Source organism: Gekko japonicus, unplaced genomic scaffold, assembly GCF_001447785.1.
Source record: "Gekko japonicus isolate JY-2015 unplaced genomic scaffold, Gekko_japonicus_V1.1 scaffold386, whole genome shotgun sequence".
Classification (NCBI taxonomy): Eukaryota; Metazoa; Chordata; class Lepidosauria; order Squamata; family Gekkonidae; genus Gekko; species Gekko japonicus.
This window is the reverse complement of record NW_015163100.1, coordinates 508,621-521,643: the sequence shown is the minus strand read 5'-3', so window position 1 is coordinate 521,643 and position 13,023 is coordinate 508,621. Positions and strand designations below refer to the sequence as shown.

The 13,023-nt window shown below is 51.9% G+C and overlaps 1 protein-coding gene across 1 annotated transcript in view; it reads right to left on the bottom strand.

Moving 5' to 3' along the window:
• Positions 1 to 13,023, bottom strand: part of SPG7 (spastic paraplegia 7 (pure and complicated autosomal recessive)) — a 159,273-nt gene that overhangs the window by 20,701 nt on the left and 125,549 nt on the right. The window contains exons 4-8 of the mRNA XM_015406681.1: positions 12,596 to 12,606; positions 11,407 to 11,497; positions 9,774 to 9,863; positions 4,538 to 4,779; positions 497 to 636 (exon numbers count right to left, since the gene is read on the bottom strand). Of these exons, the coding sequence (XP_015262167.1) occupies positions 497 to 636; positions 4,538 to 4,779; positions 9,774 to 9,863; positions 11,407 to 11,497; positions 12,596 to 12,606 (574 nt within the window). The remainder of the gene's footprint in view (positions 1 to 496; positions 637 to 4,537; positions 4,780 to 9,773; positions 9,864 to 11,406; positions 11,498 to 12,595; positions 12,607 to 13,023) is intronic.

Sequence of the window (13,023 nt, the reverse complement as noted above, 5' to 3'; positions counted from 1 at the left end):
GGGGTGGGGGGGGGGGGGGGGGGGGGGGGCTCGCGCGGGCTCTAATGCATTCACTCCGCTGGTCAGGCCACACTGTGCTCACCGGCGTGTTTCCCGAGCCACCCGGCAGCATCCGCCGAGAAAATTGATCAGGACGCTTTTCACAGAAAATTACTCCTCCGTCTGAGTGGTTCGGGCTGCCCGCCGTGGCCCCCCCTCCTATCACTAGGGAAATCATCTCAAGATGCAGAGCCAGGCCGCCCAGCGGTGGGGGGAGCAGAGGCATCTCTTTGTCCTGCCAGCCCCATGGGACACCGCGTGTCCCATGCATTTGTGGTTCACGGTGGCGGCCGCCGCCCCGCCTGGCGCCACCGACTCCTTCGAGGAGGTTGCGTGTGCAGCTCTGGCAGTGCGAGGGTAGCAGCAAAGAAGAGGGGAGGCAAGCGGGCGGGGGGGGGGCATTCAGGAGAGGGGGCCTTGCAAAGGCCAGAGCAGCTCCCGCCCGAATTCGCCATACTTTCCAAAGAAGCCGGTGCGCTTGTAGGAGACGGGGATCCGGTCCTTCACACTGATGTTGAGCTCGTCCTCGGCGGCTCGCAACTTCTCTTCGAACTTGTCAATGTTGGCCACCTGCATTCGGTACATCAGGGCCAGCCTCTGGAGACACAGGACAGAGAGCGACATGACAGCATGAGGGGCAGGGGGGGGGGAAGGAGAAGAAGAGATTGGACTTATACCCCATGGTCCTTCACTACCCAAAGGTGTCTCAGAGCGGCTTACAAACCCCTTTCCCTTCCCCTCCCCACAGCAGACACCCTGGGAGGGAGGCGAGGCTGAGAGAACTCTTGACGGAAACTGCTCTTTTTCAAGGACAGCTCTTATCAGAACTACGGCTATATGGCTAAACCCAATACCCATTAAAGAAGAAGAAGAAGATTGGATTTATACCACGCCCTTCACAACCCAAAGGAGTCTCAGAGCGGCTTACAAACTCATTTCCCCTCCCCACAACAGACACCCTGTGAGGGAGGTAGGTCTGAGAGAGCTCTTGACGGAAACTGCTCTTTTTCAAGGACAGCTCTTATCAGAACTACGGCTATATGGCTAAACCCAATACCCATTAAAGAAGAAGAAGAAGATTGGATTTATACCACGCCCTTCACAACCCAAAGGAGTCTCAGAGTGGCTTACAAACTCATTTCCCCTCCCCTTCCCACAACAGACACCCTGTGAGGGAGGTAGGTCTGAGAGAGCTCTTGACGGAAACTGCTCTTTTTCAAGGACAGCTCTTATCAGAACTACGGCTATATGGCTAAACCCAATACCCATTAAAGAAGAAGAAGAAGATTGGATTTATACCATGCCCTTCACAACCCAAAGGAGTCTCAGAGCGGCTTACAAACTCATTTCCCCTCCCCTCCCCACAACAGACACCCTGCGAGGGAGGTAGGGCTGAGAGAGCTCTGACAGAAACTGCTCTTTTTCAAGAACAGCTCTTATCAGAACTACGGCTTGCCCAAGGTCATCCAGCCAGGTGCAAGTGGAGGAGTGGGGACTCAAACCCGGTTCTCCCAGATTAGAGTCCGCGCACTTAACCACAACACCACAGTGGAAGGAGGGGGCAACACAGATACTGGAAATCTGAAACTGCACCTGGTCTTCACTTTAAAGTGAACACTAACCACACCACCATCCTCTCTGTTCGCCAAGAGATGCTCTGGGAGCCACATGCTACCTGGCCTGAGGGAGCACTCTCCCCCGCAGAGACAGTTTCGACTATTACTGCCATTCCTCCTGGGTTGACTCGCCGCCGCCAGGACAGGAGACCCAGTGGCAAGAACGCCGAGGAACTGGGGAGAGGCTTGAACATCACATGCCCCCAGTTCAGTCCCTCTTAGCTGTGCCCCTGCCAGTAAGGAACGAGCCGGGAGACATTTGCCTTCTGAAGCCTCTGTCCCTGGCACGGTTTTCATTTCTTATAAGCTAAGGATGGGCTCCCAATCTTTAAAAGGGCATTTTCGGTGGCGGTTCCTACCTGGTGGAATGAGCTCCCAGACGAGATCCGGGCCCTGCGGGACCTTGTGCAGTTCCGCAGGGCCTGTAAGACGGATCTCTTCCACCAGGCGTACGAATAGGAGCCGCCGCCGCCGCCACTATCCTACCACCGAGGTAGTATGCCATCGGCTGCCCTACGAAAGGGGGGCAGGTATGCCCTGGCAGAAATTACATAGTGGGAGACCACGTTACTGGAAAGGCTGCCACCAAATCTGAGTGATTGTCCCCATCTTGGAAGATTAAGATTACTATTATTATCGATTGCAGCACCGTGTTTTTTTGGAAGGTTTTATAGTGGTTTTAAATATTGTATTTTATTATATATGCTGATATTGTATCTGGTTTTATCGTATGTGAGCCGCCCTGAGCCTTTGGGAGGGCGGGATAGAAATCAAATAAATAAATAAATAAAAAATAAAAATAGAGATGTGATTCTGGCCAAGCCAGAGGAGGATCCTGAGCACCTTAGGAACAGCCACAGTCTTCTCTCCCCACCTGTGAGACTCACAAGCCCAGGAGAGTCTCCTCGGTTATGGAACATACAGGTGGAGCCCAGTGAGGCTAAAGGGGCCCAGTTCCCCAGCGAAGGACTCCTTCCCTGCATTCTCAGGACAAAGAAGTAGACGGGCCCCAATGATCCCTCTGAGCTGTGGAGCCGTGTGAGCAAAAATCCTTCTTTGGGAGCTCCTGGCATTACAGTTGTGAGCGAGCGATTTGGCTGCTGCATACATTAGTTTGCTCTGGGGCCATCCTTCCTGAGCTAGGACAAAAATCTGTGAGCCGGAGGCTAAAAAACTGTGAGCCAGCTCACACTAACTCAGCTCAAGAGGGAACACTGAATTTAGGCACTATGGGAGGGCCGTGGGTCAGTGGCCGAGCGTCTGCTTTGCAGGCAGAAGGTCCCAGGTTCAATCTCCAGTAAGAGGTGATGTGGAAGACTGAGAGCCGGGTGGGGGTGGAGCTGCCAGCCTGAGGAGGCAATACCGACCTCGGTGGACAGGGGGTCTCGTTCAGGATATGACGGCTTCGTGTGCTCATGTGTTAAGCCCCATCATAGGCTCGGGCGTCACACTTGCAAATGCACATCATGGAGAGAAGGAAAAAAACAACAACTCTGAATTGTTTCCGGCTGATCCGATGAAGGAGGCCTGGGCAGATCTCTTTTTCACTGAGCAAGCAGCCCATCTGCAACTAGTGACTCCTCAAGTCATTTCACACACGCAGAAGGCACTTTTCTACCTGAGACCCTGGAGAGCCACTGCCAGTCTGAGTAGACCTTGGTGAGCCAAGGTTCTGATCCAGTATACAGCCAATTCAGGCGCTCACATATCTCAGAGCTAAGGTGAATTTTCAAAGACTGGGGAGATTAGGGAAGCATCCTCCGTGGAGATTTCAAAATGTGAACGTGTCACAAGAGTCACAGCCCTTTGTGCTCGCAGAGAGGAAAAGCAGATCCAGAACTGACAGACTGGGCTTTAAGAGCTGCCTTTGAATCTGCCAGGCAGTGGGCCAATTTCGGTTAATGCAGAACTAGGTAAAGTTTCACAGTACCTTTCACCTGGCTGAATGCCGACAGAGAGGCGTTTGAAACTCGAAACGTGCAGTTCCCTGCCCGGGAACTAAGACCACAGGGAGAGGCCCTCCTGAATGTCCCGCCAATCAAAGAAGCTCCTATGATGGGAACACAAAGGAGGGCCTTTTTGGTGGCAGCCCCACGACTATGGAACCACCTCCCCAGATCTTCAGGAGGCAGTGAAGGACAATTTTATTTAGGACCACGTCTGATTAATTTAGGTTTTATTTATTGGCAGTCCCAATCAGTGTTCCCTCTAAGCTGAGTTAGTGTGAGCTAGCTCACAGTTTTTCAGCTTCCGGCTCACACGTTTTTGTCTTCGCTCAGGAAGGAGGGCTTCAGAGCAAACTAATTTATGCAGTAGCCAAATTGCTCACTCACAATTTTAATGCCAGTAGCTCACAAAGTAGAATTTTGCTCACAAGTCTCCATGGCTTAGAGGGAACATTGGTCCCAATTGAGATTTTAAATTGTAGTTTTGTAGGTCGGATTTGTTTTTTTTGCAATTACTGTTTTATTTCCATTGTAAGCCTCCTTGAGTTCTGCAAGGCAGGAAGGCAGCTAAAAAATGTTTTAAATAAAATAAAGTTCTGCTACCAACCCTGAAATTCCTCTCAGTACCAAAGTAATGAAAGTCACCCTTCTCACATGCTTTCCAGCACCTGAGAAATTATGTGAGAAATACATGGACTTTGTATTTTATTGGACTGGATGTTGCCTGGTTGGATCCAATATTAACCTTGATAATAGGTGGGCCGTAGCATGAAAATAAGTTTAAATACGTATCGTTTTGTTATTATTGTTAGTACTGTTCTGACTGTTGTTATCTTTCTTTTTTGTTTGTTTGATAATAAAATTTAAAAGTTTAAGTAAAAGAAAAAGAAAAAGAACTGATCTCGCTGTAGGATTAAAGGGGAAAGAGACACTCACGGGCCGTCCAAACACCACTGCCCCGGTATGCAGGTAGATTTCCACAATGTCGCTCTCCGGGACCACCTGGATTCGCTGCACCTCCCCTTTCGCCAGCATCTCGTTCACGAAGTCGTTCCAGGAGATGTTGCCCCCGCTGGTGCTCAGTGAGTTTAGCAGGCTCATGATGACGGCAATGAGGAAGAGGGTCCTCAAGCGCTCCCGGTACATCTGGTCTTCCCTCTCCCGGCGTTTCTTTTCCTCTTGGGAGGGGAAACATAAGAGTGCACCGAGATCAGCCTCGCGAAGGAGAGCGGAGAACGATTCTGCCTCAGGCCACAGACCCCACACCGTCTGCTTCGTGTCCCACATTTCCTTTTCCTGGAGAAGCAGAGCTGGGCTCGGAGAGGCAGCATCTGGCTTGCGGGGTGGTCTCGTGTTACACCCTCCCCCCCTGTTCTGGGGACCACAGGAGAGGAGGCAGGCAGCAAGGTCAGCCAGCGAGGCTGGACGGGAAGGCCTGTTTCAAACTGAGCCAGCCGGTCAAGAAGGCTGCGTGTCTGTGGGTCTGAAGGGGTTCCCAGAGGAACGCTCTCTCAGAAAGGGGGAGATTGCATCGTAAGAGGCGTCTGGATATCGACTCTGCCCAGCTTTGTACCCTCCGTCCGTTTCCATTCTGTGGATGGAGATGAGCCAGGAGGAACGGCGGGTACAAAGCAACTCAAAGCCTGCGAGAGAAAGAAAGGTTGACGCTGACCTAAAGCTCACCCCAGACAATGCCAGGCCAGAAACTGCCGAGGTGTCTTGGACAGCAGCACTGCAACTAGCAGACAGTTAACGATGCAGCAGCTGCACACCCTGCACCCTCCTCCAAACCACACTGAGGAGACGTTGCAGACTCTGCCAAGCTCCACCGCTCTGCATTAGCTGGCGCTTGTTTTATTTGGGGGCAGCATGTGTGTGTGTGGGAGGCTGCACCGCATGGGGCTCCCACAAAAGAGCCTTCGGAGCAAAGGGAGGCAGGCTGCACAGCAGCAGGGCAAAACGGCTTGCACCCCCTCTCCCAGACCAGCTGATCTGCTTCAAGCCCCCCGCCCACCCACAAACCGTGGGCGACGTGCCCTTCTCTCCCGCCATCCAAGGCCTTACTCCAGGCTCCATTCTGTGCCTTGGCATCGTTGCTGCAGTATGGACACAGCTGGAGAAAAGCGCCCAGCGGGCACCTGATGCTGCTGTTTAGTCTAGTCTAGAAAATTCTGCAAATCTGTCACTTGTAAAACAGCTCGCGGTTCAACACACAGGCGGCATGCAAAGGGTTAAAAGCCTGTTTCCCTGTAATGTCAGCTCCCCGTAACACACACCTGCACGGCCCCCTTCTGCTTACTGGTCAGATCTGGACGCTCCACACGCACCCCCACCCTCTGCCAGCAACACGTCCTACCCAAGAACCGGATAATGAGGAATCTCAAATAAATCATGGCTGCTTTGTTGGCACACTGGCATGGGGCGGGCGGCCCTGAATAGATTTCTTTGCAAATTTGTTAACAAAGGCATTTATCAGTAAACACCACCAGTGAGACTCATCCCGCAATAAGCAACACAGAGCCCAGCGACAAATCCTCTGTCTGCAGTCTCAAGGCTCACCGCGCCCCCCCCCCCATCAGACACCGGCCCCGTTGCCTTTCACTTGTGGCCTGCTCTGTCCCACACCCCAACGGCCACCTCAAGAGGAGAAGCACAGTCTCTGACAAAGCGGTTGTGCTCTGAACAACAGCAGCAGCAGCACAGGGACTGGGCTCGGCCTCCTCCTCTCCTCTTTGGCGGCTTCAGTTTGGTAAGTGCGCGGACTCTAATCTGGGAGAGCCGGGTCTGATTCCCCACTCCTTCACTTGCACCTGGCTGGATGACCTTGGGCAAGCCGTGGTTCTGATAAGAGCTGTTCTTGAAAAAGAGCCGTTTCTGTCAAGAGCCCTCTCAGCCCCACCCACTTCCCAGGGTGTCTGTTGTGGGGAGGGGAAGAGAATGGAGTTTGTAAGCCGCTCTGAGACACCTTTGGGTAGTGAAGGGCCATGGGGTATAAATCCAACCACTACTTCTTCTTCACAGTCCTGTGTTATCGCCAGGGCCCAGAAGGCTCAGCAAATTCATCACTGAGTCACAAGCCAATGTCCAATGAAGAGCAAGCCGTGATGTCAAAGGAAAGAACCAGGAGAGGAGGAGAAGGAAGGGAAAACCCCCATAATTACTAAGGGACAGTATATGGAAGAGCCAGACCTCCTTGCTCAGGAGGCAGGGGCAAGCGGATGACCCAGAGGGTCTCCAGAGAGCGACGAGGTTCTCCTCTCAAGGAAGTACAACTAGCGGCAGCCAGGGACACTGTCTCCTGCTGACACAGCAGAGACAGAAACTTAAAGGATCACCGGGAGCGTCTACTTTTGGGGTCTGAGCACTCAAGCTGCCCGGTGGTGGCTTCTGGGAAGCCTAGAAGTTCTCACCCACTTTCAGCTACCAGCAGAGCAAAGACAATGTGTCGCCGCCGTGTCAATGCCAAGCCTCTAGCTTTCCACGGGGCCTATCGCCTCCCAGACCGTTAGCCTCCCCCACAAGCTCTTTGTGGCCAACTGGGAATTCAGCCTGGAAAGGTCTCTCTGGACCACGCCTTCTCCCACAATGGCTTTACACCCCCCAGGCTATGAGGGGCCAGGGCCGTCAGGGCCCTCCCCTGCAAGCCCATCTCTTTTTCTGCACGCAATGACGTCCTCCCGCTGACATACAGAGGAAGTTCTGGGAAAGCTTTTCCCCCTCCCGAGTTTCAGAGGCAATCGAGACAGATGCATCCCATATGTTGTTTGATCAGAGAAAGGGGCTTCCCCCAATACTGGGGCCTCTTCTGATGAGCAGTCAGAACTCTGTGGTGGATGCTAGAGATTTTACGGCCGAGCCACAGACCAGCACACTGGAAGACAGCAGCTGAGGACGTCAGCAGCAACGCGCAACAGGCCGGCCGGCCGGTTTCTCTGAGCTGTTGCCACCTGGCTCCATCCTGCTCCCAGCAGCAGGCCCCGGCAGAGCTGCAAATGTTCCCTAAAATTAAGCCCTATGCGAGCTGGAAAAGGCGGCAGCAGCAGGACCAGTTCCAGGCTCCCAATCTCAGGGAGCCTTCAAGGAGGAACGATTTGCCATTAACCCCAGCCCTGAACTCCGTGATTAAAAGCAGGCTGAGGGCTGCAGTGACAGACCAAAGAACACTTTCAAAATAATTACTGCTGGGATGATCTTCCCCCCCAGACGCCGAGGACTGCCCTCCCCCTACTCATTCATCCATCACTGGTGGAAAAGGTACAACAGCATCCCACAGGTCGAGGTCTCAGTGTGCTGACAGCCCCACACCTTCGGGGCAGGGTACCGATCGCCAGTCTTGCATGTGGCTTTCCAGGCACTGGGAAGCCCAGCTCTTAAAGGGAGCTGCAGGAGAGATCTTGCAGCGTTTGGGTGGCTCTCCTTTGCATCTCCTGAAGAGGCGCTTTGTTTCCAGCCGAGGGCTGCTGGTTAAGAAAGGGAGGTCAAAGACGCACCCCCCCCCCACTCCGGAGGAACAGATGTCCTGATGTGAACTGGGATTACACTGTGACAAAAGCAGGGGCCAAGACACAGGGAGGACGACTCCAGGAAAGCCCCTGTCGTCCTCCTCCCCCCTTGACTGGGGCACTCACACAGAGAGGTGGCCAGCATCCTAAACAATTCTGCATCAGTTTTGTTTTGGAAAAGGATCTGAAAGTTAAAGAGGAAGAGTCCACTAGCATCTTAGTCAAGGTAAAAGTTTCCCTTGCTCGAAAGCCAGTCAAATCCGACTCTAGGTATGCGGTGATCGTCTGATGCGGTGATCATCTCTGTTTCCAAGCCGAAGAGCCAGCGCTGTCCGAAGACGTTTCCGTGGTTGTGCGGCCGGCATGACTAGATGCCAAGGTGCACGGAACGCTGTTACCTTCCCACTGAAGTGGTCCCTATTTATCTACTTGCAATTTCTTGCTTTCGAATTGCTAGGTTGGCAGGAGCTGGGGCCAGAGATGGGAGCTCACTCCGTCATGCGGCACACTCGGGTCTCGAACTGCTGAACTACTGACCTTCCACAGCCGGCAGTTCAGCGTCTTAACCTCTGAGCCACCACGGCCCCTAGTAAAGACTAACAAAAATGTGGCAGGGTATGAGCTTTCATGAGTCATCGGAAGACGTGAGCAGTGGCGCAAGGAAGCTGATCCCCTGCCACAGATTTTGTAAGGAGGTGGGGCACCAGCCTCCATGGCCCTTTCTTTGTTTATTTGAAACATTTATCAGCCGCCTTTCTTCCTTACGGAGTTCAAGGCAGTTTACAATATAGATTAAATACATAAAATGCATTAAAAACATTTTTAAAAAATTAAAAATCACAATTTAGGACTGCTTTAATCAAACGCAGGCCTAAATAAAACAGTCTTCAGCTGCCAGCTAAAGGTTAAAAAAGGAAGGGTCCAGGTGCACCTCCCTGGGGATGCTGTTCCACAATCATGGGGCTGCCACTGAAAAGGCCCGCCAGATGAACTTCTTTGATTGATGGGAAAGTCAGGTGGGCTTGGGCTTCTCCCTGTGATCATATTTCCCTGGCAGGACCCCATGGGAGAAGACAGCCCTTCAGACACCCCAGTCCCAAGCCAGGTAGGGCTCTAAAGGTCAAGACCAACACCGCTAATTCGGCTCAGAAGGGGATGCGTAACTCACAGATAATCTAGATACAATACTTATACACCGAGTGCTGTCCTGCAGACACAAAAGCATTGCCTCCTAGATTCTTCTGAGGCATCTCCTGGACCAAGGAGGTGGAGAGATGCTGGGACCATCATCTCCTTGTTCTGAGTAAGAGATGCTGTGTGGTTTCGGTTCCCAAATAAAATGCTGTGATCTGCAAGCAAGAGGTTTCCCAGAGGTGTGAGAGAGTCGCGGCAGAGAGCACAGAGCTACTGACATGTCTGCCTGGTTTGAGGTCAGTGTTTTACTAATGAATCAGTCAGGGATTGCAGGGAGTGACCTGAAGTCCATTCAAGATCCTTTGGATTTACCCTGAAAAGTCAAGGAGCAAGCCAGTGCCTGGAAACACACTAACACCCACGGGGACCATGACACAAGTCTCAACATGAACGTAACTCATGAGAACTAGCTCCTTACTGGACATTAATAAGGGCACTTTTTAAAAAGTCTGTAGAGATCCACAGTCTGTACATACCCTCATCTTCCTCCGGGGATTTCCCTTTGGACCCTTCACCGCTTTTGCCATTGCGACGGGAATCAGAGGCAGAAAAATAGAAAGGGCCACCTGTAAACAGAGATATGGTCAAAGATGCACCTATCTCATGAGTCCGGGACAAAGAGGAACCTGGAATGCTGTGCTTGCACAGAAACAAGCTCCCTAGTCGCCCTGGCTTCTAGTCGTGAGTTGAGCCCAAGGATGGGGCTGGCCTTCTGGCAGTCAAGGCTTCTAAGCCCTACCAGGTTCTGCCGGCAGCACCTGCTCTCCCTTCCTCTCCTTGGCCTCACGGGACTCAGACGGTTGAAGGAGAGATGAGGAGGCACTGCATGGATTCCAAGAAAACGATTCCCCCATAGCCCTTAAGAACATGAGAGACGCCAATGTTGGATAAGGCCAAAGGCCCATCCAGTCCAACACTCTGTGTCACACAGTGGCCAGAAATACCAGTGCCATCAGGAGGTCCAGCAGTGGGGCCAGGACATTAGAAGCCCTCCCACTCTTGCCCCCCCCAAGCACCAAGAAGACAGAACATCACTTGCCCCAGAGCCCCTATCTACACCTTGTGGCTAATAGCCACTGATGGACCTCTGCTCCATATGCTTCTCTAATTCCCTCTTGAAGCCGTCCATGCTTGTAGCCGCCACCACTTCCTGTGGCAGTGAATTCCATGTGTTAATCACTCTTTGGGTGAAGAAGTACTTCCTTTTATCCGTTCTAACCCGACCGCTCAGCAATTTCTTTGAGTGGCTACAAGTTCTTATATTGTGAGAAAGGGAGAAAAGTACCTATTTCCCTACCTGCTCTATCCCATGCATAATCTTATAAACCTCGATCATGTCACCCCTCAGTCGTCATTTCTCCAAGCTAAACAGCCCTAAGCCCTTTAACCTTTCCTCATAGGGAAAGTGTTCCAACCCTTTTATCATTCGAGTTGCCCTTTTCTGCACTTTTTCCAAAGCTATAATATCCTTTTTAAGTTGTGGAACTATTCCTTCTAAGGGAATAGTAAGCTACAGGAACAAGAACTCTAGATGGTGGTTTCTCATGTGTGCCTCTGTGACCAAGGGAGGAGAGTGGGAAGGAAAACTTTGTCCTTCTGCTTTGCACAGCATGACAGCTGTCAAAGGAAAGGTTGGGCCTTGGAAGAATGGGGGAAAGTGCCATCAAGTGGCAACAGCGTTATGGCAATCTCTCCTGGAGTTTTCAAGGAAAAACACAAACAGAGTTTGGTTTACTATTACCTGCCACTGCACGGTGACCCTGGACTTTGGTGGTCTCTCATCCGAATACTAACCAGGACTGACCCTGCTTAGCTTCTGAGATCTGGTGAGACTGGACTAGACTGGGCCATCCAGGTTAGGACCCTGGTGGAAGGCTGCCCTCCTCAGAAGCTTCAAGCAGGGCTGTGTCAGGAGGGTCCTGGGGAGGAAATGACTGAACCCAGCCAGAGGCATGCAGTGGCAAGACATTCCCCTTCCTCTGAATGTTTTAAAAGTCACAGATTAGACAGAAAGAGTGAAATGTACTGGGCAAAGAAATCGAATTTTGTTCATTCTGGTCATCATTTTTGGCATCATTCTGGTCAAGACACTGAAATTATCTTCCTTACCCAAAAGCTTCCAGAGTTGGGCTGGCAATTTTTGCTTCTCCACTGGAGAAAGTCCTTCAAACGCAGGGGAAAACCTTCGTGACAGAAGGCTCTAAGGAGAAGACCAGAGAAGAGAACTTCATTTAGAAGAAGACAAACCTGAGCTAGACTCTAGGAAATTAGGTCCAAAAGAACTTCCTGCAAAATTTACTAAGGCTTTCATTAACACCCGAGAGCAGAAATCAAGAAGTGCCCAGCATCACAACAGAACACGTTTGGGCAATGTATTTTGGGCAGGGCACCTGTCCCAAAGCAACACACCTCTTGCAAAAGGCATTAAAATACCCACTTACAGCTGACCTGTTCTGGGGTAACATTTTCACAGAGTGGCTTGGAAAAAACACATGTTCCCCCACCCATCTGGATCCTGTCTGTTCTCAAGCCAATCCAGGCACACTCATTTTAAGTTGTTTCCATTATTTTAATTAATACTTCCAACACATATTGTTGAAATACAACATGAGGGCAAATAAATTAACATAACAAACAGTACGTTTGTGGAGGGGAGAGGAAAGATTCCAGACCATCCTTATTTAAGCCTGCTGGGCTCCAATATCAATACCAGATGAGAAGAAGCCTTAGAAAAAGGGAATCTCTCTCAAACATACACACACAGGAGGAGGAGGAGAGTGGATTTATGCCCCATGGCCCTTCACTACCCAAAGGAGTCTCAGAGCGGCTGACAAACTCCTTTCCCTCCCCTTCCCCACAACAGACACCCTGCGAGGTCGGTGGGGCTGAGAGAGCTCTTGACAGAAACGGCTCTTTTTCAAGGACACCTCTTGTCAGGACTATAGCTTGCCCAAGGTCATCCAGCCAGGTGCAAGTGGAGGAGTGGGGAATCAAACCCGGTTATTTGGAAAGCTCCTGGCCAGTGATGGGAGCGGGTTCTGTCTTGTCAAAGGGGGGGAGAATTCTTGGTGGGCTGGCAAATTGAAGCCAAGCAGATTGGAGCGTATGTTCGGCTGACAACAAAGTCACTCCCCTTCAGACTCCAGCTCATTCAACAAATGCTGACACCAAATGGCCAGCTGATGCACAGGACGAGTGGGTGAAATTCTTGACCACTGTGGCCAACCCACTTACTTCATTTATCCCTTACTTCCCCCATAGTGGCTCCTATCATTCCCCTCTCCTCACCACAACAGACCTGTGAGGTAGGCTAGGCTGGGAAGGCGTGACTGGCCCGAGGCCTCCCAGGAAGCTTCCCTGGCAGTCTGGGGATTTGAACCTGTGAATCCCTATACCACCGTGGTTGTACAGATAAGAAGGCCTGACTTCCTTTGGGGGTTGCTGTGGGTCACTAATGCTTCGAACTCGTGGGCCCCACTCTCACACGCAGCAGACCCGGAAGGGGCCCTAGAGGCCATCTAGCCCAACCCCCTGCTGAGTGCAGGGTCAGCCCAGAGCATCCCTGACAAGAAGCGCGTGTCCAGAGGGCCAGGGAGGGGGGGGGCTCTCCACAACCCTGACTGCCAAGAGGTTTCCCCCGAGAGCCCGCCCTCCCCTTAACGCCCCTTCTGGCGAGTCCTCCCCTCTGCTGCCTTCCCGAGGAGCCCCCCCCCCCGGCCTTCTGGG